Genomic DNA, 23,753 nt, shown 5'->3' on the forward strand with positions numbered 1-23,753 from the left:
CATTGCTGATAGCATTTTACTCAGGTCATACAGTAACTACCACTGATAAATAAAGAACTATGTGCTCTGCATGGCAATCAGATGAAATGTGAATTTAGTGTAATTATTTCATCTCCTACAAAACAACTGCATTAATTAATAAGAAATCAAAGCAACGCATTGCCACTTTTAGTTCATTATCTTGTTCTCTTCTTTCAACTCAAAGGCAAGCTAATATGTGTATTTTAAAAATATTTTTTTAGTTGTAGATGGACACAATATCTTTATTATTTAATTTTATGTAGTCCTGAGGATCAAACCCAGGGCCTCACACCTGCGAGGCAAATGCTCTACCACTGAGCTACAGCCCCAGCCCCATATGAGTGTTTTTTTTTATTCTAGTTTATAAACTTTTTTTTCAGAGTAAGACATCTCACACTTGGGAAAACTGCTTCCATTTTCTGTGATGAGATACCTAATGTTGTTCCTTGCTATTTAGTGGCAACAACCTTTAAACATCATTTGTTCATTCTGTAAATGTTGATTAAGCAGGTCTGTGCTAGGTGCAAAGGGGAAACAGCCTGAATAATGAATGTAGTCTCTGCTTTCAAGGGGCTCATGAGATTCTGTGTGTTATGTGCTTGATTTTAAATGGTTCAGCAGTCATTTCAGTGATGGGCTGGTTCATGGTAAGAACTCATTAGCTCAGTGGGTAATGAAATGATTCTTCTCTCAAATGCATTAAATAAATATAGCACTTTATGTTCTGAGTAGAAACTACTCTTGATGCATAGTAAACCAGTACCATACAAAACCATATTTTGTATGGTACTGGTCTACTTCACCTGGGAACTGAATTGACATGTGGTGGTGTGGTAAACCTGAACCTCAATGGAAGGATCAAGCTGGTTTTCTTTTGCCTACACTGGATCTATGAACCTGACCTTGAAACTGTTCCCTGGAACACAGAGGCTATCATGGGAGATGGATATGCATACAATTGAAAGTTCAAAATGGTCTCTGATGGATGGCATTTTTCTAGGGGATAGGATTAAGGCTCTTTCCTTCTCTGGGGTTGCTTCAGGTAGGACTTTGCTGTTTAGAGGGTGGTCCTCAGTCCGGCAGCATCCTCACCTGCATCTCTGGGGGGAACTGGTGAGAAATGCAAATGCCAAGGCCCCACCCTAGACCTACTAAATCAGTATCTACATTGTAACCCACAAGACGCTCCTTGGTACACTGAAGTTTGAGTAGTATTGGTCTAATACAGTATTTTCAAGCTTTATTTTGTGTATACATGTGGTCCGAGGATCTTATTAAAACAGATTTCTGGGCTATACCTTCGGAGATTCTGATTCTGTGTCACCCAGGTGGGACTGACAATTTGGATTTCTACCCAGTTCCCAGGAGATTCTGGGACTGCTAGTTGGCAACCATATTTTGTATGGTACTGGTCTACTTCACCTGGGAACTGAATTGACATGTGGTAGTGTGGTAAACATGAACCCCAATGAAAGGGTCAAGCTGGTTTTCTTTTGCCTACATTGGATCCATGAACCTGACCTTGAAACTGTTCCCTGGAACACATAGGCTTTTAAGGGAGATGGATATGCATACAATTGACAGTTCAAACTGGTCTGTGATGGATGGCATTGTGAGACAGCAGAAGATGGAGCAGTTAGATTCCACGGTGAGGAGCTCAGCCATTTAAGCTGGGCCCTGCAAGATAATAGGGTGTTGAGATATTTGGCCTATGGCGATACGCAGGGAGCAGGAATAGTTAAATTATTGCTAAACTTTAGTGTCTAGAGACTCAGGAATGAAGAGGAGCAGAGATTAAAGGAGGACTGTTGAGAGAAAGAGTCTGAAAAAAAGTTTGGGGACAAGTCTTACATGTGACGTTCAGGACTTTGATTCTGTCTTAGAACTTTTTGCTATAATGACATCTGTGTTTAAAAGATTTCATGTCCAATTGTACTTACTAGGGTGCTTTCTTTTTTCTTCCAGGATTAAGCATGAAAACATAGTTGCCCTGGAAGACATTTATGAAAGCCCAAATCACCTGTACTTGGTCATGCAGCTGTAAGTACCTTGTTTAATTGATGATTGCAAACAGGATTGTAAACACCAGTGTTGAAATAAATGGATGCAGTGGACTGGGAGAGACAGGAGGGAGTGGTGGGGCACCAGAGAAGCCTGGACATGTCTGGAGGCTGTGTTCTGCACATGGAGGTCCACCGGCCTCCCTGGGACTAATCTGCCTCTGCTAGGTTAGAGTAGAGACCCTGCTGCATTGTCCCATGTTACCATTGCTGGGTGTCTCCGTTGCTTTCTAATGTGCCAGGTCCAAGAGCTGCTGCCTGAAGACACTCCACTGTGGGGTACACCTTGCTCCTATCTCTAGGAAACTCCCACCCAGGGATGCTGGGGGAGGGACGCAGATGGCAGCTGTGTACTCTGTCCCCTCCCTCAAATTAGGGCACTATTGCCCACATTAGATTACCTCTGCATTCCAGGAAAACTGGAGATGACAAGAAGGGAGGAAGTAATCAACAGAACATTCAGATAGAAACTTTACTTGAACGTGTATTTTTTTTTTAATTTAAGATGAAACTGGCCTCTCCACTCATAAACACTTTAAGTGTTATGATCTGGAACTATCCAGGGACATTTACTAGAATTAAGTGATGGAAAGTGCAACAGGATATTGTGCTTGAGCCAGGATGTGAGAAAATAAATTTTGGAACACTGCCTTATTGAGCTCTATGACTGAAGAGGATTTTTGATGAAGATCAAAATATATACTGAATTTCATTGATTTATTAATTGAATTGCCAAAGGTACACAGAAGAATTGATGTGAAGCTGACAGTTTTTAGTTTGCATGTATTCTTCTCTTCCTTATGAATGTTTAAACAACATGTTAAGTTGGGATCATGTTGGGATACAAGTGCTCATTGCCGCATTATTTTATTACTATTATTTGGGTGGTGCTGGGGATTGAACCCAGGACCTAGCACATGCTAGGTAAGTGCTTTACCACTAAGCTACACCCGCCAGCCCTTTTATTTATTTTATTTAGTTTTTGGTACTGGAGTTCGAACTCGGGGGTGTTTTACCACTGAGCTACATCCTCAATCCTTTTTGTTTTGAGGCAAGTTCTCCCCAAGTTGCTTAAAGTCTTGCTAAATTACCGAGACTAGCCTTGAATTTGTAATCTGTCTGCCTCATCCTCCAGAGTAGCTTAGATTACCAGTGTGTGCCACTATGCCCAACTTCTTTCTATTTTATTTCACTTCTTTTTATTTGATTTCACTAAGTTAGTTACCCAAGATGGCCTTGAACATTCAATCTTCCTGCCTCAGCCTCCCCAGTCACTGGGATTATGGGCCTGTGCCACCACACCCAGTTTATCACTCCATTTATTATCTGCAAAATATTTCAGTAGATTATGACATTTTGTGGAAATATTTTTAAAATGTCCAATTGGGAATCATATGCCTGATTTTTCTCTGGAGACTATTAAGCAGTTAAGTGATGGGTTCAATGTTAACCCTCTTATTACCTAAGTATAATTTTTCCTAATCCCATGTTTTCTGTTTTATGATTTGCCATATTTCTGTTTTTTCCTCAGAGCAATTCCCAAATTTGGGAACACATCCTGGAAGCTCATATGACTTTATTTTATTATAGAGTCTACTCTTTAAAGATTCAAGTGAGCTGGTCATGGTGGTGCTTGCCTGTAATTTAATTTTATGAGATCAAGTCCAGGAGACTGAGGTAGGAGGTTTACAAGTTTGAGGCCAGCCTGGACAACTTAGGGAGACCCTGTCTCAAAATAAAAGGGCTGGGGTAGAACACCATTGTCAATCCCTAACACCTTAAAAATACACACACACACACACACACACACACACACACACACACACACCCCACCTATAAAGAAGAATATGACATTTCAATAATAAGCAAAAATGCCACAAAATCTGTGTATTTAAGTGTGTACTTTTTATATTGGTAATGCATAAAGTACTAATACTTGAATCCAAAGTTAAATATATTTTCTTGCTTTACTTTTGAGTATATGGAAATATACTGAATATCAGTTAAAATACCCCAAATACAAAAATCTCAGTTCTGCCTCTCACTAACTAGGTGAATTTGGGCAAATGGCTGGGGTCTCTCTGCATACCAGTTTCCATCATGGGAAAAAGTGGAGATAATAATAATATTTACATTAGAGAACTGTAGTGAGTAGTGAATGTGAAAATGTGTGGAAAACTGTCACAAAGAGTAGGTCCTCAGCACATGCTGGTTTCTTTATGGACATCTGTATCATGTTGTCCGGATGTCTCTGCAGATGGTCTTTAATTTTATGAGATCAGGTCCAAGTAGATTTAAATTTGCCTGTCTAAGCAACTTGGTCGTACGCTTACCAGCAGAAGCGTATGTAAAGAAGCAGCCCACGAGAGCATCAGAGTGTGTGGAATGTAGCCAACCTTAGCTCAAAGCTTGGAAACCGTATTGGTGGCACAGCTGTCCCCACCCCCACCTCCTGAATTTCTACCAAGGACATCATCATCCCTCTTTTGGAGTTAGAGAAGACCTGGTTAATATGAACCACACTCAGAATTTGTGTTAATCCAGAGAGCAGTTAGGCTGGAACTAAGGTTTGGTGGGCACTGGATGAGATTTGTTAGGTAAATCAATCACAAAATCCTGACCTAGCAGCAATGAATGTTTGAACCACCTAAGGGAAAAAAAATGTATATACACAAATAAGCAACTAGAAACACTATTTACACAAACACTGGATATGCTCATTACAAAATGTTAACTTGTATTAATGCATATTTCTTTGGTTTCCACTACTTTTTAAAAGATCAGCTTTATACAGGTATAATTCACATTCAATATTCTGCATCCATTTAAATTGGACAGTTCAGGAATGAAGAGATAAACTCAGGTTCATAAACCCACTATCATAATCAAGATACAGAAGATTTCTGTTACCTCCAAAAGATTGCTTGTGGTTTTTGAAGTTTTTCTTCCTTTGCCATAATCCAATCAGTGACCACCTTCCACTCACTAGAAATGACTAGAAATCGAGTCGTATAGTATGTCCCTGTTTGTGTCTGGCTTATTTCACTCATGATTTTGACAGTCATTTGTGTAGCATGTCCGTGGTACCTCATTCCTTTTTATCACTGAGTTATATTCTGGTATAGATACTTCCTCTTTTATTCACTTTTCTAAAGTAGCCATTTGGATGGTTTTCAGTTTGGGGACTATTATGAATAAAGCCGCTATGAACATTCATGCACAAATTTTTATGTTGTGGATGTATGTTTGGGCAGAATGGGTGGGTTACAAGGTAAGTATTGTGTTTACCATTTTAAGAAATGCCAACTTTTGTTTTTTGGCAAGAGGTGTATGTAGATTTCTATTGCTTACATTATTGCTAACTTTTGAAGTTTTTAGTGTTCTATTTTATCCATTTTGATGGGTGTGTCATGGTATCTCAGAATCTCAGAATGGTTTTAATTTGTCTTTCCCTGGTGATTAATTATGATGACTAGCTTTTTATGCCTTGATTGATCATTTGTACATCTTTTTTTTTAAGAGAGAGAGAGAGAATTTTTTAATATTTATTTTTTAGTTTTCGGCGGGCACAACATCTTTGTTTGTATGTGGTGCTGAGGATCGAACCCGGGCCACACGCATGCCAGGCGAGCACGCTACCGCTTGAGCCACATCCCCAGCCCTGTACATCTTTTTAAATAGAAAATTATTTCAAAACTTTCCCCCAGTCTCTATTGGATTATCATTTATTATTGGGCTTTAGGTGTTCTTTGTATATTCTATCCTTTGTCAGATATATGTAATATAAATGTTTTCTCCCTTTTTGTAGCTTGCTTGGAATCATACAATATACCATCTTTTGTGACCTGCTTCTTTGAATTAACTTAAATGTTTTCAAGGTTCATCCGTGTAGCATATATCAGGGCTATATTCCTTTTTATTGCCAAATAATATCTCATTATATAGATACACTGCATTTTATGTATCAGCTCATTGGTTAGTAAAGATTTAGTTTATTTGACTGTTAGAAATAATGATGTGAGGCCTGTTTGTATACAGATTTTCATTTCCTTTGGGCACATGCTTAGGTATGGAATTGCTGGATTAAATGATAAATATGTGTTTAACATTTTAAGGGCTATTTTCCAAAATGACTGTCCTGTTTTACGAGTCCTGGGCCTTGTATGAGGATCCGACTTTCTCCAGCCACACCAGACTTGCTATTATCTGTCTTTGATGTTAGCCATCTATGGGTGTGAACTAGTACCTCTTGGTTTGATTTAACTAGTGCCTACTGTTTTTTGTGTGTGCTTATTGGCTGCTAGTGTGCCTTTCTTGCAGAAATACCTATTCAGATTCCTTATCCATTTTTAAATTAAGTAACTTTTTATTGTTGTGTTCTAAGACTTCTTCAAAGTGTCTCTTATTCTTTGAGTTGTCTTTTTACTTTTTGATAGTATCATTTGCAGCACCAAAATTTTTAATTTTGGGGGCTGGGGATGTGGCTCAAGCGGTAGCGCGCTCGCCTGGCATGCGTGCGGCCCGGGTTCGATCCTCAGCACCACATACCAACAAAGATGTTGTGTCCGCCGAGAACTAAAAAATTAATATTAAAAATTCTCTCTCTCTCTCTCTCTCTCTCCTCTCTCACTCTCTCTTTAAAAAAAAATTTAATTTTGATATTATCTATTTTTTCTTTCATTGCTTATGCTCTTTGCTGTCATATCTAAGAAACTGTTGCCTTAATGGTACCTTTTGAATAGGGAAAGTTTTAGTCGTGATAATGTTCAATTTGTTTTTTCTAATGATTTCTTTTTTGTGTCTGTATGAGGTCTTTACCTAACCCAAGTTACAAATTTTGTTTCTTTTAGAAAGTTTAGAGTTTTAACTTTTCCACTTAGATATATTACAAAATATTTCTGGTTTATTTTTATGGTGAGATAAGGATGATGTTGATTTTCGTTTTTTCTGTAGGGAGGTCCAATTTTTAGGGTTATCTATTGCATAGACTTATTTTCCTGGTTAATTGCCTTGGTACCTTTGGAAGAAATCAGCTGACTACATATGGCTGGGTTAATTTCTGTAGTTATTCTGGTCTATTACTCTATATATCTCTTATTACCATACTTTCTTGTTTATAGTAGCTTTATGGTAAGTCTTGAAATCAGGTAGTGTATGTCCTCCAACCTTGTTATTCTTTCTTAAAATAGCTTTGACATTCTTAAAATAAATTGTCTCTATTTTTATATAGATTTTTACAATCAACTTTTAAAAAATGCTTTTTGGAATTTCATTTGGGATTACACTGAATCTGTATTTCAGTTTGGGAACAATTGAAAGCTTAAAAAAAATTAAGCTTCCGGTTAATAAACATCAGATCTCGATTTAGATCTTTTATTACTCTCCATCATGTTTTATAATTTTCAGCATGAAGGCCTTCCATATCTTTGTTCAGTTTATTCTGAAATATTCTGAAATATTCAATATTTCAATTTGTTGATTCAATATTTTGTATTTCAATATTTGTATTCAATATTTCATTTTGTTGATCCTATTTTAAGTGAATTCTATTTCATTTTTCTAGTCACTTGCTGCTATTATATAAAATGCAATTGGTTTTTGTGCTAAATTCACTTATGAGTTCTAGTAGTTGTTTTTTTGTGTGTATTTATTTTCCATGGAAACAATCATGTCATCACAATGTACATTAATTCTAGTTAGTCCCCAACAGAATTGGTAAAACTTTTAACAGTTTGGTTTAAAATATAAGTATATCTTAATGTCATAGTTATGTCTTTAAAATATTTTGTTAGAGATTGTGTTTGTGGCTCAGCTCACCTAGCATGTACAAGGCCCTGGGTTCAATTCTCAGCACCACATAAAAATAAGTAAACAAAATAAAGATATTGTGTCCAACTACAGCTAAAAAAATAAATATTTTTTTAAAAATAAACTATTTTGTCAGTTCAGAAATAAATTGAAATGAACTTCTCTTATTCCTTCCTCTTTTCCATTAATGATCTAAATTAGTGAGATTTATAAAAAGAAATGATAAAAAAAGAAGAAGTAAAAAAAAGAAATTAAAAGAAAAAAAACAATGAGAGAAAACCCTAATGTATCAAAATCTACTACTATTGGGAAAATCGTTGGTTTGGTTTGAGGGTTTTGTGGGCTGTGTAATTGTTTTTGTTATTGTATTTTGGTTTTTGTTTGGCAAGACTCAATAGTTTTGTTTCCAAGAATCCATTTTTCTGGTGGTGGTGGTGGGGTCTGGGACAGTGGAAAATATTTTTTTTGTTGTTTTGATTGCTTATTTGTGTTTGCTCTTGTTTTTGTTTTTGGAGAGCTTAGAAAGTCTTTGATTTCTAAATACTTAGGATGTAACATTTTAGGGGAGTATATTTTGCAATATTTGTGCCTGTCAGGTTTTGGGTTTCCTAGGAAACGTTAATTGGAACACTGAAGCTCAAATATAATAGAGGATGCTCAGCACCCTAATTTTATTACTTTTTAAATTGCTGTTTTGATTCTGAGTATTGCAGCATATTTGTCTCTATGAGGAAAAAGAGACTTGACTGTTTATAGAGGTCTACACTCAAATTTTATTTGGGGTTTTCAACAACTAACTTTTTTCAAAGACTACCTTTTTTTCAAAATGCTATTTTTTTGGAACATTTCTCCTTTAGACAGTAGGAAGGTCAGTATGATACTGAGATCAGTTATAGATGAAAAGTCAGTTTGTTTTGAGTTTATTTCAAATGTTACATTGCTTGTGGAATATCAGTCCATGTATTTAGAGATAATGAAGGACACCCCTTAACTCCTGCCCTTTCACATCTATAATAGCTTGAGCAGGAAAATAAACAAAGTTGAAATAATTGAAAAGATGCATCAGAAATACATTCTTTTTTAAACAATAGATTATATTGCTATTGAACTAATTTTTATATGTGGTTAACTTGAATTTCTATCTCCTCTCTGGAACTCTAGGCTGTTATATCCAACAGTCTACTCGGTGGTTCCACTTGGCTGAGTAAGAAACATCACACACTTATCATATCCAAAGTAAATTTGAATTTTTTTTTTTTTTTTTTTTTTTTTTTTTTACAAAATCTGCTTCTCCTGATGCCTGTCTCATCTTAGCAAGTGATGGCTATGTTCTTCTGGTTCTTGAGCCAAAAACCTGGTGTTGATTCTTATCCTTTTCTCTTACACCCAATAAACCCATTGGCAAATCTAGTGGTCACCAACTTCATGATTTAGAGCAAATCCCATTGCTTCTCATCTTCTCCACGGCTACCACCCTGGCCCAAGCCTTCATCATGTAGAAGACCTGCTCCTCCCCCAAGCCCTCTCCACGGTGCTCTTTCTCCTGGTGTGTTAGCCAGACCTTTCTCTGCCTTTGTTAAACTCTCTTATTGGCAGCCCAACTCAGCCAAAGACTACTCCTCACTGGGCTCCAGGGCTCCATCTATCCTGGCTCCTGGGAACCCCCCAGACCTTCTGTCCCACTTCTCTCTCGCTCTTCCATCCAGCTGCAGCCAGACTGGCTTCTTGCTGTTCCTCAAGAATGCTGGGCTGCACCCCTATGGAGCCTCTGTTCCCTCTCTTCTGTCTGCCTGGAACACTGCCCCTTACAGATCTTAGTGCTCTCCGAATGAAGGAAATGCTGGAATTTCTGCCAGATGTCACCTTGTCATTGACACATACCCCCAGCCCTCCTGAATAAAAGAGCAACTGCTTCCTCCATTTTCCTGCCACACACACCTCCATTCCCTGTCCCCATCCTCAACTTGATCTGTCTCCATAGCACTGTCGCCATCTTAGAAAAGGTAACCCGGGCTTTGTTGTCTGCTAGAAAACTGCTCACACCTTACAGTATGTACTTGATAACTATTTGTTCCATTAATAAGATCACATAGAAAGTAATAATGGTTAGTACGTATTTGTTTCCTCATGTATCTTAACGACAAACCTAGGAGTCTGTATTATCCCAATTTTACATGGAGAATCTGATCAGAGAGGTTGGGGCATCCACTCTGCCCAGTGCACACTCTTGACCAGTGTGATATAATACCAGATAGCCCTTTCTAGGAAGAAAATTCTTTTAGGGAATTTTTTTTGTGGGAGCGGATGGATGGGTGCTAGGGGTTGAACCTAACCTAGGGGCATTTTTACCATTGAGCTACATCCCTAGCCCTTTTTATTTTTAGATGGTCTTGTTGAGTTGTCCAGGCTGGCTTTCAATTTGTGATCTTCCTGCCTCAGCCTCCCAAGCTGATGGCATTATAGGCTGGTGTCATTGTACCTGGCTTATAGGTATTATTAATGTGAACAGTGCAGTTTACCTGGAAAACTTGATTAATTGTGATTCAATAAGTATTCTAAAAGCAAAGATAACTAGAAAATATTCTAGTTTATAGTGGTTTGAGAGGAAAAATAATTTTCTCATTAGCATCATAGGAATTCGCTAGAACAGTTTCATTCCATGAACAAGAGTTATTAAATTTCTTACTTAAATAATATTTTCAATTAGTGAATGAATGGATGGGTGCCTTTTTTCATTGTTGTGATTTGTTACACGGTGCTTATTCCATGTAAGATACAAATATTTTAAATATTTCACTGCTTCCATGATAGCATTCAAATACGTACATCCAGTCACCTGCTGAGCTTGAAAAATGAAGAATTAAACTCATGTTGTTTAAAGAATGTTAATTTCGTTCCCAAGTAACCCAAGACATAAAAATATATGCAGCTCCAAGAGGAAATATGGTTTATGTTCTCTGTTGGCTTGCGCAAGACGCTGTTTGAGCAGTTCCCTGGTTGGGAGGTCTCTGGTGTTAGCTTTCATGGGGTTATTGTATTCACAATTTATATACTGTGTTCCCAGAAACATTTTTAATTAGAACACAAATTATCACTATCAATAGAAAGCCAAGTAACCAAGCGTAATCACGAAGACAGAAGTCTCCGAAGGTAACACCTTAATGTATTTACATGTAAATCAACAAAATCTTATCATTGTTCACCGTGGACACCAATGGAAAGCCTAGAGTTCCCGTGGTTTCTGGTCAGTGTTAAGTTGGCGGGAAGGAGGTTGGGGGACACTAGCAAGCACAACTAGTCCTCTAAGGAGCTGTCTTTCTAGAAGAGAGAATATAGGCCACAGTGAATGCTTTCTTTGAGGATTCTTCAGGGTCCTCTGAGGGGAGGCCCCCTGAAACAGAGACTATTAAGTGATCCAGGTGGATATTCTGGTGAGGTGAGGGGCTCCTGACCAAAGGACTGGGACAAAGAGGCATTGAGGAGCTGGGATGGGACAAAGAGCCCAGTCTGTGAGGGACCCCCATCTGAGAGTTCCATCTGGGAGGGTCTTCTTCTGTAAGGGACCCCATCTGTGAAGGTTCCTTTTGTGAGGGTCTTTTCTATTTTGGAAGGTCTTCATCTATGAAGGTCTCCATCTAGAAGGGTCTCCATCTGGGAGGACTCAGTTGGTGAAGGATTTACTCCATGAAGGACTTTTGGGTTCAATTTGGCTGTGTGACATCCTGGCAGGAGACCTATCTGGAGACACTGCGGAAGCCAGTTCAGTGCTTCTGGCTCATGCTGCTGCTCTCTCCCTCTCCTGGCTAAATACTCAATATGCTTTGTTATTTATTTATTTTGTCCACTGGAAATCCTACTAAGACATAAAGGGTTAAGAGAAGTAAACAGATGAAGAAAGAAAACGGAGGCTCAGTGTCATCAAGAACCAGTGATACCAGGGTCAGCTTCATGAAGCTGCCCATACAGTCATGCTTTTGGATGGAGAGCCTTCATCTTTTTCAGTGTTGAGCTTTTACACTCATAAATTTCCTCTGAATCCTGCTTTTGCTGTACTTTAAAGGTTTTGATATGTCATTTGTCTCAAAATATTTACTAATTTCCTTTTGACTTCTTCTTTGGCCCATTGGTGTTTAAGATGGTGCTGATTAAATTTCCTCATATTTGTGAATTTCCACATTCCTTCTGCTACTGATTTCTGGTTTCCTTCCATTGTGATCAGAGACTATGCTTTGTGTGACTTCAGTCTTTTTAAGTTTGTTAAAACTTGTCTTGTGACCTAACGTGTGGTTTCTCCTGGAGAATCTCATGTGAACTTGAGAAAGATGTGCTTCTCTGTTGCTGGTGGAGTGACAGCTCTCTCTGTGTCTGTTAGACCCTCTTGGCCCGTAGCATTGTTCAAGTCCTCTATTTCTTTTGTGATCTTTTCTTTGGTTGTCCATTGAAAGTGGTGTATTGAGATCACCTACTATTCAGAGGTGTCTATCTTTCTCCCTTCAATTCTGACAATGCTTGTTTCGTATATTTGGTGGCTCTGATGTCTGTGGCTTGTATGTTTATGATTATTATATCTCTTCTTGGTGAATTAGCCCTTTCACAGATATACATAGTCTTTCTTTGTCTAGAGGTTTTATAATCATGTTTTTAATACATTTTTTTGCTTAAAAATTTTCACGACATTTTTCTAAACATCCAATTACCAAATTTAATCCAGTTTGAGTGGCACAGAACCTCTTTCATTAAACATCTGGTGAGTTCTCCAAAGTATGTATAACTTTTAAATTCCCTAATTTTTTTTCCCCTGCGCTGGGGATTAAACCTGTGACCTCATGTATGCTAGGCAAGCATTCTACCACTAAGCTACACCCCCTCCCCAATTTTCATACATTCTATGAATAATCTTTAAAGTTTTGAAAAGTAATTTCTGGTCATAAAATCCATAAAAGTACATTAAGGAGAAGAACCAGGCTTAGAATATAAAGCCATCAATTGCAGAAATTATCCATTTCCTCATTTATGGATTGCACAGCTATTTACTAGATTTAGAGATTTCGATTTAATATTTGAAAGTCAGCAAGCTCAGATTGTTAGATAAAAATAAATATCTCTTATTATGAGTCTTCATTGCTTCTCTTTTTCCTAGTAGATAAAAACTTAGAGCTTGTGGAAAGAACTCCTTTACAGTAAAAAAAAAAAAATGCAGAATATACCTGATTAGACATTCTAGTTTGATGTATTCCCAGACTGCAATTCTGTTTGATGACTTAATCAAAGAAACAGCGCTCTGCTCCAAAGAAACCATGCCCTGCAAATGCCATGTGTGAATTCCTGCCTTGGAATTTCTCTAATTTCTATAATGCTCCTTGACTCCTCTCAAGCATCCAGACCCTCTCTTTTCTGTTAAAGCATTGAAGGTACCACTTGCCCTGACTTCTTAATGCCCTTCTGCCATGAGCACCATATATGCATCCAGTGTCATAATCAGATCAGGGTATTTGGCGTGTCCGTCATCTCAAACATTTTTCACTTGAGAGATTTTATCAGCCATCTGGAAAGAGATTTGGGGGGAAATCTTACAAGGTTTATTTAAGAAATTGATTTAGGAGTATTGTAAGTGGAAAGAGCACTGGATCAAAGGAGGGAGCCACTGAATCTGGACTCCCTTCTGTCTTTGATGAGATCTCTTATTCGGTGCCTGGCCTCTGTGAAACAGAGGGGGTTTTTATTGTTGTTCTGTTTGTTTGTTATGAGACAAGCTTGAGGTCCCAGGTTTAAAATACCATGACCTCATGTGTCTTTTGCTGTCCCTGTGTTCTCACTGTAAATCTGCATGAAACAAGTATAGATGTTAGAAATCCAGTTGGTGGGTTTTCTGCATTTGCTAGGGAAGTCTTTTCAGCTCCTGAGATGAGGTTTTCAAAATCTCATCTCCTTGAATCTGTGGAACCTTATGAACAGTGCATTTTGGTGATGCTGGGGTGCGGCAGCCCCTGGAATGCATGAAATTCCCAGTTTTGTCCTGGGGGAAGGGAACAAAGCTTCGATTATGGAGAGGCTTTTGTTCTGGTTTGGAAACAGGTGTGTAGAGTTCTGTTAGATCCCCTTGGCCACATCCCCGGGATTCATTTTACATCTTAAAGTGAAAAATCCTTGCTCCTTTTGTCCCCAGCCAGCCTTCCTCCTTTCTGCCAGCTCTTTCCTGTATATCTGGCCAGGCTCTTTCATATGTTTACTTTGGTGACCAATAGAGTTTTACCCTCTTCCCCAGCTTCTGTGTCCAGGGTGACCAGTGTGGTGCTTTCAGTGTCGAGGTAGACAACCCACACTGTGACCTACTGCGCTCCATGACCAACTGGCTCCTGTCTTACAACTGCAGTGAAAAACAACACAACACTGTGGCCACTCTCTAGAACTGTCTTCCGCAAGACTGCCCAGCTCCGAAATCTTAGGTTCTATCACTGCCTTCAGTCTAGCTGAGGCAAACTCCATTTCTTTTTTTGTAACAAATCACAACAATGAAAAAAGGCACCACCATTTTTTTTTTGTTGTCTGATATTACCGAGGACAGTGCCTCCCCAACCCCCAGGGTTTCCTTATCCTGCCTAACAAGCTTCTAGCTTCACCCCCACGGTCACTCTCTTGACAGCATCTTTCCCTCTTTGCCTGTTGCAGCCACCTTGCAATGCAGAACCCAGCACCAGTGCAGCTGCCTGCATCCTCTGCATCTGCATCTGGGCTGCAGGGCCAGGGCAAGAAACAGGTTGGACAGGTTGGAGCTGCTGAGATTTAAATGGTTTCCAGCCTCTTCCCAGCTCTCTGCACGGATCTGAACTCCTTTCCTGCAATTCTGGTTAGATTCTTCTGTTCTCCTGTTTATTCTAGGCATGTATTATCCTTCCTAAGCTACCTGCTCCATAGCCTTTGAAGAGAGTTCTTTGGAAATTTATTTAAATGTACCAAACTGGTATCAACCTTCTTTGTGAACAAACTCCCCATATTTTGGTTTCATTGGTTAAAAAACGCAACCTTAGAGAAGAATGAAATTATGGCATTTATCAGTAATGGATGGAGCTGGAGAATATCATGCTAAGTGAAATAAGCCAGTCCCCTCCAAGCCAAAAGCCAAATGTTTTCTCTGATATTCAGATGCTAATTCACAATGGGTGGGGGATTAGGAAAGAATATAGTTACTTTAGATTAGGTAGAGGGGAGTGAAGAGGGGGAATGGGTAAGGAGGAAGGAAGGATAGTAAAATGAATCAGAAATTATTACCCTATGTACGTATATAACTATACGACTGGTGGTATTCTACATCATGTAGAATCTGAAGAATGAAAAATTATACTCCATTATATATGATGTATCAAAGTGCATTCTACTGTCACACATAACTAATTAAAACAAATTAAAAAATTTTTTAAGTTAGAAATCTATAATCAATGTACTATGTATTAAGTGCCCCAAACAGTAACGTTTGAAGTTCATAGGTAATTGCAATCATTGATTGAAAATAAATCTTGAAGCAAATCTCTATAAAAGAAACTGAACCAATTAAATGATGAAAGCTTAAATAGTGTATGAGTTAGTTTTCAAAATCTATAATTGTGCTTTGAAATAATTCAGGCTGTGGAATGCATCTTAGTGAAGCTTCTATTTTTATTTGGATAATTTTATATCTGTACAGCAATGGGAAGAAATTGAGAAGTCTGAATAGATTGCAGCATCCAATTTGGGAGAAACATTTAAAAATCATTAGTAGGGATAATTTATTTCACAGTTATATCCTTTTTAAAAAAGTATTTTTTCAAAGAAAGTTCGTATTTTTCAAAGAAAAGTAGCGAAATAACCATACCTATAAAAAATGTTTAGGCTGAACCATTTATATATTTTGATTAAAAATTTACAATTCAGAATCTGGGCATTTAGCAGGATTTGTGATGAATTTACTAGGTGTTTTAACATGTATAGAAAGAGTATTTTCCAAGTTAAAAATATTATGGTCAGTAGAGAAGAAAGAATTGAAGTTGTGGGCAGCTTAAAACTTAGTAATCATAAAATGCAACTTCATAGTGAATTATAGATGATTTTATGAAAAATTAAAATGTGACAGAGACACCAAACTGACTATAAAATGAGTTATATGGACATTATGATGAGAACCAATGTCTAGGGAAAGGGTTAATTTTCCTATACTTTGTAACTTTCTAAACTCCCCTATATCACTTAATTGGTAGGCCAATTAACTGCTATCTTAACTATAACCTTGTTGGCTTAGTTCTTAGAACTATAGTTCTTAAGGAGGTAAACTCAAGTCATCTGAAGTTACTGCTGCCTGTGGTGAAGGCCACTTCTCAGTAACATCACAGATATTTTACTGTCTTTGTTCTATACCTGTGAACTACTTATCGTAAATTCCCTGAGCATAGTGTTTGGTCACGGTGGCTGAGAAATCAAACCCATCAATGGTGTAATGGTTAAGAAATAATGTTAGATTTCCTATAAACGCCCTGTGTAACCTCAGCTAGTGGCCCAGAACTTCAGAGCAGTAACTCATCTGGGTCTTCTGGCATAAATAAACCTGAGTTCTCCATCCCTCCCTGTGGCACCTGGTGCCTTGCTGAGTATGATTTCTACAACAAAAAGAAAATAAATTCAATTTGGAAAAAAAAATGAATTCTTCAGATATGGATTGAGAATCATAAAATTTTAACAAGTTATTAATACATGTGAATTTGTGCTGAATAATTATTCTACCTGTTATTTTCTAATAATTAGATAATAAACAGAAAGAAGTTAAAACATTATTTTTTTTTTTTAATTCTGGAGTTAGGAATCAAACCCAGGGCACTCTACCACTGAGCTACATCCTCTGCCCGCTATTATTCTTCTTAACCTCCCTTCTGTAAGATTAAGATAGTCTTTCCTGGTTTTCTTTCTTTCTTTCTTTCTTTCTTTCTTTCTTTCTTTCTTTCTTTCTTTCTTTCTTTCTTTCTTTCTTTCTTTCTTAACTGTATGTCATACTGTGGTTTTATTTCTTTATTTATTTAGCTCTTATTTGTTTACATGGTTGCCTTTTCTAATTTACACTCCTGGAAAACAGGATCACTCTCTTAGCATTTTTGCTTCCTTAAGGCCTAGCAGAGGTCACAGATCTGGTGCAGTGGAGTTGGTAGAGACTATTGCTGCATACCTCTTGGGAGGCAAGGCTTAACTCCCAGGAGGGTCCTGGAAACACATTATTCAGTTACAGATCTTGGTGGAGTCTCAGGAGGCAGCTCCTTGGCTTCCATTTCTATCTGGAGTAATATATACCAACCACCTGAGACACATGTTTACCTGCTGTATACAATACAAGAAGACCTGTTCCAGAAGAACTGTATTTCCAGAGTTTAGAGATCTTAACTTAGCTTAGTCACTAGGGGGGTCTGAATAAATAGATAAATTAGTGCAACAATTGAAAAAAAAATCTGGCTCAATCCTGAACATCTTCTGAACATTTTCTTATAGTTTCTTCTTTTCATTACAAGAATCACAAATGGGAATGTATGACATTTACACAAGAACCTGACCAATTATATCACCTTTGCGTACAGTGGCTGTAGTAATTTGTTCAATTCATATTTTTTTAAAATTAGCAATTTCTTGAAAATTATTTTTAAGCCATCTTATTTGCATGATTTTTAGTATTTATTTAGACATATAAATCAATAAATTTCTACTCTACCTAGAAATGTCTTAACAATTAGCTACTCCTCTGGTGATTCTTACCAAGGGCTCATGATATAAAGAGTAGGAGCCCTTTCTTCCAAAGAACTTGGCATAAATCAGTAGAAAATATCCTGGGTGGGAAGACTTCTCAGACACTCTGTTCTCTAATGTCTGATCCAACAATAGTTTTCTTTTTCTTTTCCTATCACATCTGACTCTTCAGAGATGCCATCATATGGGTCTACCCAACACCTCTATGTGGTAGATACTTCTAGGGAAACCTGATACTTCTAGGGAGACTGCTGGGTCCTTAAAACATTGAGATGTTAGAAAATATGTAGAGCTGCCACCAAGTCCCTGCACATGGGCCTCTCTGACTTGTCCTATTTAGCCCAAAGTGGTCAACAGGCTCTGCAGTGTGCATATGCATTACTCCTTCAAAGGCAAAATAAAATAAAATAAATTCCCTATCCTTAGTCTTTGGTCTGTCTTATGGTTTAATTTTTTTGTGTGTCAGAGGTATTAAAGATCACATCTGTATGCAATTAACCTCATCACTTTTAAAGTGTACTTATGCATCTGTTATGAATGAAAATACCATGGTTGCCCCCAAACACTTTCTCATTTGCTTAGTCACTAGGGGCTCTGAATAAGTGGTTACTGGAGGGGTGAGAAGAGCAGGGCATGGTGGTGTGTGCCTGCAATCCCATCTAATGAAGAGGCTGAGGCAGGACAGTAGCAAGTTAATGTGTTTCTGGAGGGCCCCTGGGGATTAAGCCTTGTCTCCAAAGGGGTATGTAGCATTAGTCACTACCAACTCCACTGTACCAGAGCTGTGACCTTTACATGGTAGAACTCTCTGGGGACACCAAGTGTGGCTGCCTTTTAGCATCTGATACAGGATTCAGTGCTGAGTGACTCTCTGTAACATCTGGAGAAGCCACCAGGACCCAACAATAGCTGCCCTTCTTGCCTACTAAGTTTAATCAAATATCTGCTTTCCCAGGGAGTACAGCTTGTTTAACTGATAGTGAATTGAGCCGGACCCTTGGAAAGAGCCTGAGTTCTTCATCATCTGTTTCCAGGAATAGTTCTTCAGACTCCTGAATTATGCATATTTTTATTCAGAAAATCTACCCCGGTCCTTCTCGGTGATAATTTACTGTCTTCCCAATCATCTGGGCTTGATGGAGAGAGTGGATGGCATTTTTGAGTGGAAACCAAGTCATGGAAGAACAGGCGAGGGCTCTAAGGAAAATTGACTCTTGCTTTGGGAACAGACGAGTGGACAGTAATGGGGAATTTGGACTCTCAGTATTCTGTTTTGTGGGAGATTAGGAGGATTAGGTGGGACTCTGCATTACCTGCTTCTTGGCTTTAAGTGCATCTTATTTTCTTCCATCATCTCTCAACTATAGCTGCCCTCTGTTTATGGCCAGGGAGCTGATGCGTTTTGCTGTGCACGTAAAGAATTTGAGTTTTCTGGATTTGAGTCCCAGTGGCAATAGCCAGAAGGAGTTCCATGGGCACAGTTAGTTTCCAAGGTCCTTTGATGCTCATTAGCCTATCTGGAAGTTAAGATTGTTTGTACATTTGAAGTGATATCATTTGTATCATATACGTACTTACTGATTGTATACCTGAAGGAGGTTACTTTGCATGTGCTGATACAGCATAATTGCAAAAAAGATAAGATGTGAAGGAATAAGCAGCAGCTTGACATTGTAGTGTATACTTTTATTTATGTCTTTAAGCAGTGTTGCATGTGGATACCTATGATTCTATGTCCAGAAGTGCATGGAGGACTATATAGAAAACTGCTAGGGGTTGATTCTTAGAGGAAAGGGCAGGAAAAATGATTTTTTACTGTATACCATTTTATACCATTTGAATTTTTTTTCTTTATTTGCCATATTTTTAAAAAAGTTAATGAGGCCCCTTTTATGTTCATTCATGGGACTTTATGGCTTTATGACTTCATTGTAGAGCCAGATCTGTAAGAACCTTTGGTTCTCTCTAGTTGGTGGTGACCAACCTCCAATAGTAATTATTTTGCTACTACCAATAATTCTTACAGCTGTGAGAATCAATTATCACTGTGACAAAAAAAATTCATTTTGCTGGCATAATCAGAACTTAAATCCTCTTCTATAGAGATTGCAATTGAGGGAGGCAGGTGGTTTCATATTCTAACTAGGAAGAGACCCGATGTGGCTCATTTTCAGAACAGATTCATTTTTAATATCAGCCTTCGTACTGAGCCCTTAATGACTTGGGTCTTTAATTATCTCACTGAGCAATTTATGTTGATTGAAGATAAGCCATTCTCTTGGACTTACTGATTCTATGCTCAGAAAAAAATGACACAGTGTGTTCTGACAAATTGTCTTTTAACACAATGCCTACTGTGTTGTGCTCCAAAATTCATGTGCCAAAAATGTTTACTTCTCTCTCTCTCTCTCTCTCTCTCTCTCTCTCTCTCTCTCTCTCTCTCTCCCTCCCTCCCCCCCCCCTCTCTACTGGGTTTTACATTCATAGTAGATTAAAGATGCTGTTTAATTCCTACTGTTACTTTAATATATGATCGTGGACTCTTGGTGAGTTCATGAGCTCCTGATATTGTTGTAACGTGATATAATTGTGGATGGATGGTCACGGATGGCTCCTAAATCCTAACTAAGTTATATCATCTCATGAAAAACCAATCACCAGATGAAACCAAAGAGCATATGTGCGTGTGCTGCTGAGAGTTCCCAAACCAAAAGAATGTCATGCAGTGATAGGACAGGAGACATCATTTTCCACAGTGCAAGCCAGAGAGCCACTGACCAAACCCAGAGGCCATTTCTCTCAATTCGGGAGCTGAATACAAATGAGAAAATGCTAGAAGTTAATAACCGTGAAGAGTTGCAGTATCAGGAATTCTCTTTCCCACCATATGGCTCAAAACAATTGTGCCTTCTTGTCAATAGACCTCCTGCTCTTCCTGCAAAACATCTTGGGACCTTCTCAGCTCATAAGCCCACATGTATTTTGGTTTCTATGATCAAAAGACTTTGAGAATGGCCATAAATACAACTGAATAGTGACATGCATTTGCAGGTTAGACCTATATTTGATCTAATTGTTAAAATCAGTTGAAAACAAATAATCCCTGCTCATAGGAAATGGATGTGAGAGTTGGACTTGGAGGTAAATGAAATACCAATTTTATTAAGGCTCTACCTGCAGAATATTTTCTGATCTCATTTTGTTTCACAAGAGCAGGACATTTCACTGTGACACATGTCACTGCATTTTCGAGAGTGGATTTTAAGGGGCTCGTTTGTTCCTTGTCTGAAATCCTTCTTGGCTACCAGAAGAACGGGTGCTTATGGTTATGCCCACGTGGTCAAGGGGCAAAGCTCCACCTGGTGCCAGTGGCTTTCCTAGAAGAGTATCCAGAATGCAGTTCTGCTTTTATCCTAAAAAAGTAAAAACAAAAATTACTGATTGAAATAAGAACAAATACAAACCCAGTAGTAGTTACTAACCTCTAGTTAGCTTATGAAGGAAGATGCATAAAAGAAGAGATTACAGAAATTACTAACAGCTCAATAGAATTTGGGGGCTGAATTTCACAAGCTTTTTCCTGCCTTGGGAGGACAGAAAACTCTTCCCTATGATGGAGGTAGCATGGCTGTACTGATCCTGCAGGAGCATAGAGTTCCTTTAATTCTAAAACCTTTATAGCTTGAGCTTAACCTCGGTGTCTCGGTAATGAGCCCTGTTTTTTCAGAGTTTCAGAGGCTGTTTATGCTTCAGAGAAAGGAAGCTTTAAGTTCCCTTTTCAGCGGCATAGAAGAAGCAGATTACATTCCACAGCCTCCTGCGCCTGCCTTGTGCAATGCAGAGTAAACTAAGAGAGATTATGACCAATATTGTCACCTAGGGGGTGACTCTATTTGTTGACTTAAGGGTTTCCCAGCAACCAGCTCTAATTCTTTCCTCCCACCCACCACCTCCTCTTTCGTACTAAGCTTAATCTCTATTAATTGGTTAAGTATTCTCATTCACCAAACAAAGTATTGCTCTAATAACCTATTTCTCCTTGTGTTGGTTTGACGTTTGTTCTATGAGGAGTTTGTGCCTCTCTGTCACCCCTCACCCCAAATTAAAAGTATGTTTGAACAGAGAATGCAGCTAAAAGCACATATAAAGGAAGTTTTTTTTTCACAAAAGAGTAGATATTAAGAATGGGTTTGAACCAAGGTTGTAATTTACAATTTAAAATGTCCTCGTATTCAGTTTATTACTAAGTGGAAAACAAACCGATGTTTGCAGTTGGTAAGTTTATTCCTGTGGTTCATTTTGACTTGGGAGTTTAACATTTGATCAGAAAGTTCACACACTGGGACAAAATACTTGAGAAAATCAGCTTAAAGTTTCAGACCTTAAGACAAGTCAGCAACCTCAAGTTTAGGCAAGAGTTTATATTGCTGCTGAGTTTTGGATTTGATAGAGTAGGGAGGGTTCCCAATTTTCAGCCTTACAGCAATATCTACACTGGTTTTTGACCAAAGAACTGGGTGCCTGGTCTAGCCAGGTTAACACTTAAAATTTACCAATGCTGCTCCTTACAGCAGGCTCCTGGCCTGTCTTGTTACTGCTCATTTCTAGTAACTTCAGCAGTAGAAGATGCTCAGTCTAGCTCAGAGATGATGTTCAATCCATGTGTGTTGAGACAATCAGTGAATTTATTTTTCTGGAAATTGCTTGCTTATGTTTTTGCCCACTTTTCTATTTAAATTACTCGTACTTTTCTTATTGATTTATAAGACCACTTTGGTTAATATAAAAATTACTCCTGGGTCAGTTAAATGTTTTACCAACATTTTTCTTGTTTCTCTTTACTCTTTAAATGGTTTTTGGCCACAACAAAGTTTTTATCTTTTATTTTCATGAAAATGAAAATAAAAGATAAAAACTTGGTATTTCTGAGTTTATATCATGCATAGGCAGGTGTTTTATAACTCTATACGATTAAAAAATAGTATGATCTTTAGTATTTTGTTATTTCATTATTGCATAGTAACCCCAGGTACTACTATTTCAGTCTTTATCATCCTCAGTCTGTCTGACCAGATCCTAGGTTTCTGTTTGCGGACTTCCCTGATTAATCAGTCAAGATATATATTTTTTGAAGAAGTATTTTTTTTTTTTTAGTTTTAATTGGACACAATACCTCATTTTATTTCTTTGTTTTTTATGTGGTGCTGAGGATGAGACCCAGCACCTCCCATGTCCTAGGCGAGAGCTCTACTGCTCAGCCACCACCCCAGCCCCTCAGGCAAGATACTACCCACTCTTCCCACTCTGTTGGATAGGACCTGGAATGTGTTTTCTTGCCCTAAGGCATGCCTGGGGGTAATTTCTTTGGTGCCTGCATACCTGAAGTCCCTTAGCCCATCTTGGGACCTCTAGTCAGCTCACCCAAGTTCCAGGACATGGCATTCGGTGCTGTGGTGTCCTTGTTGGGACTAGGGCCCTGGTTCAACTCCTCTAGCCTGCCTCCTCCAGTAACTGGCCAAGGTTCTCTTTCTAGATGGATGGGCCCCCCCAACTTAGTGCACTGAACCCTGTAGTGCTGACCACAGCTTAACCCTGCCCCATCTCACCATTTCACCCCTAGGACAGTGGCCTGCAGAGTGTTGGCCTGCATATTACTTCATTGGACCAGATCACCACACAATTAGTGGCTGAAAACAACACTCATTCATTATGTTATGGTTCTGGAGGTGAGATGTTTATGTCTAGGTGTCGTCAAGGCTGTGTTCCTCCTGGCCATGCTGTGGAGATCCCGGCCTGTCCTGCCTCCTGGAGGCCGCCTACTTTTCTGGGTTCCTGGCCTCGTCCTCAAAGCCAGCAGCAGAACATCTTCAAGTCTCTCTCTCCCTTGCTCTGCTGCTCTGCTTCCATCACCACATCTCCTTCTTGTCTCCTGTAAGGACCTTTGGGTTACACTGGGCCCACCCAGAGGGTCCAGGCTAATCTCCCCATTTCCACGTGTGCAAAGTCCCAATTGCCACATCGTCTCACATACTCACAGGTTTCTAGAAATAGGCCTGGGACATTGTTGGGACCCATGGTTCTGCCTCCCTCAGCTTCTATCCTCAGGAT

General features: G+C 38.6%; 1 protein-coding gene across 10 annotated transcripts in view; it reads left to right on the forward strand.

Annotated features, from left to right (window-relative positions):
• The window catches only part of Camk1d (calcium/calmodulin dependent protein kinase ID), a 392,784-nt gene that overhangs the window by 250,971 nt on the left and 118,060 nt on the right, over nucleotides 1-23,753 (forward strand). For all 10 annotated transcript variants that reach the window (XR_013426686.1, XR_013426687.1, XM_078023259.1 and 7 more), the window contains one exon: nucleotides 1,987-2,061. Coding sequence is in view for 8 of the 10 variants with exons in the window: in XM_078023259.1 (XP_077879385.1) it covers nucleotides 1,987-2,061 (75 nt within the window). In the remaining 2 variants the exon portion in view is untranslated. The remainder of the gene's footprint in view (nucleotides 1-1,986; nucleotides 2,062-23,753) is intronic.

The sequence above is a fragment of the Ictidomys tridecemlineatus genome, chromosome 10 (genome assembly GCF_052094955.1).
Source record: "Ictidomys tridecemlineatus isolate mIctTri1 chromosome 10, mIctTri1.hap1, whole genome shotgun sequence".
NCBI lineage: Eukaryota > Metazoa > Chordata > Mammalia > Rodentia > Sciuridae > Ictidomys > Ictidomys tridecemlineatus.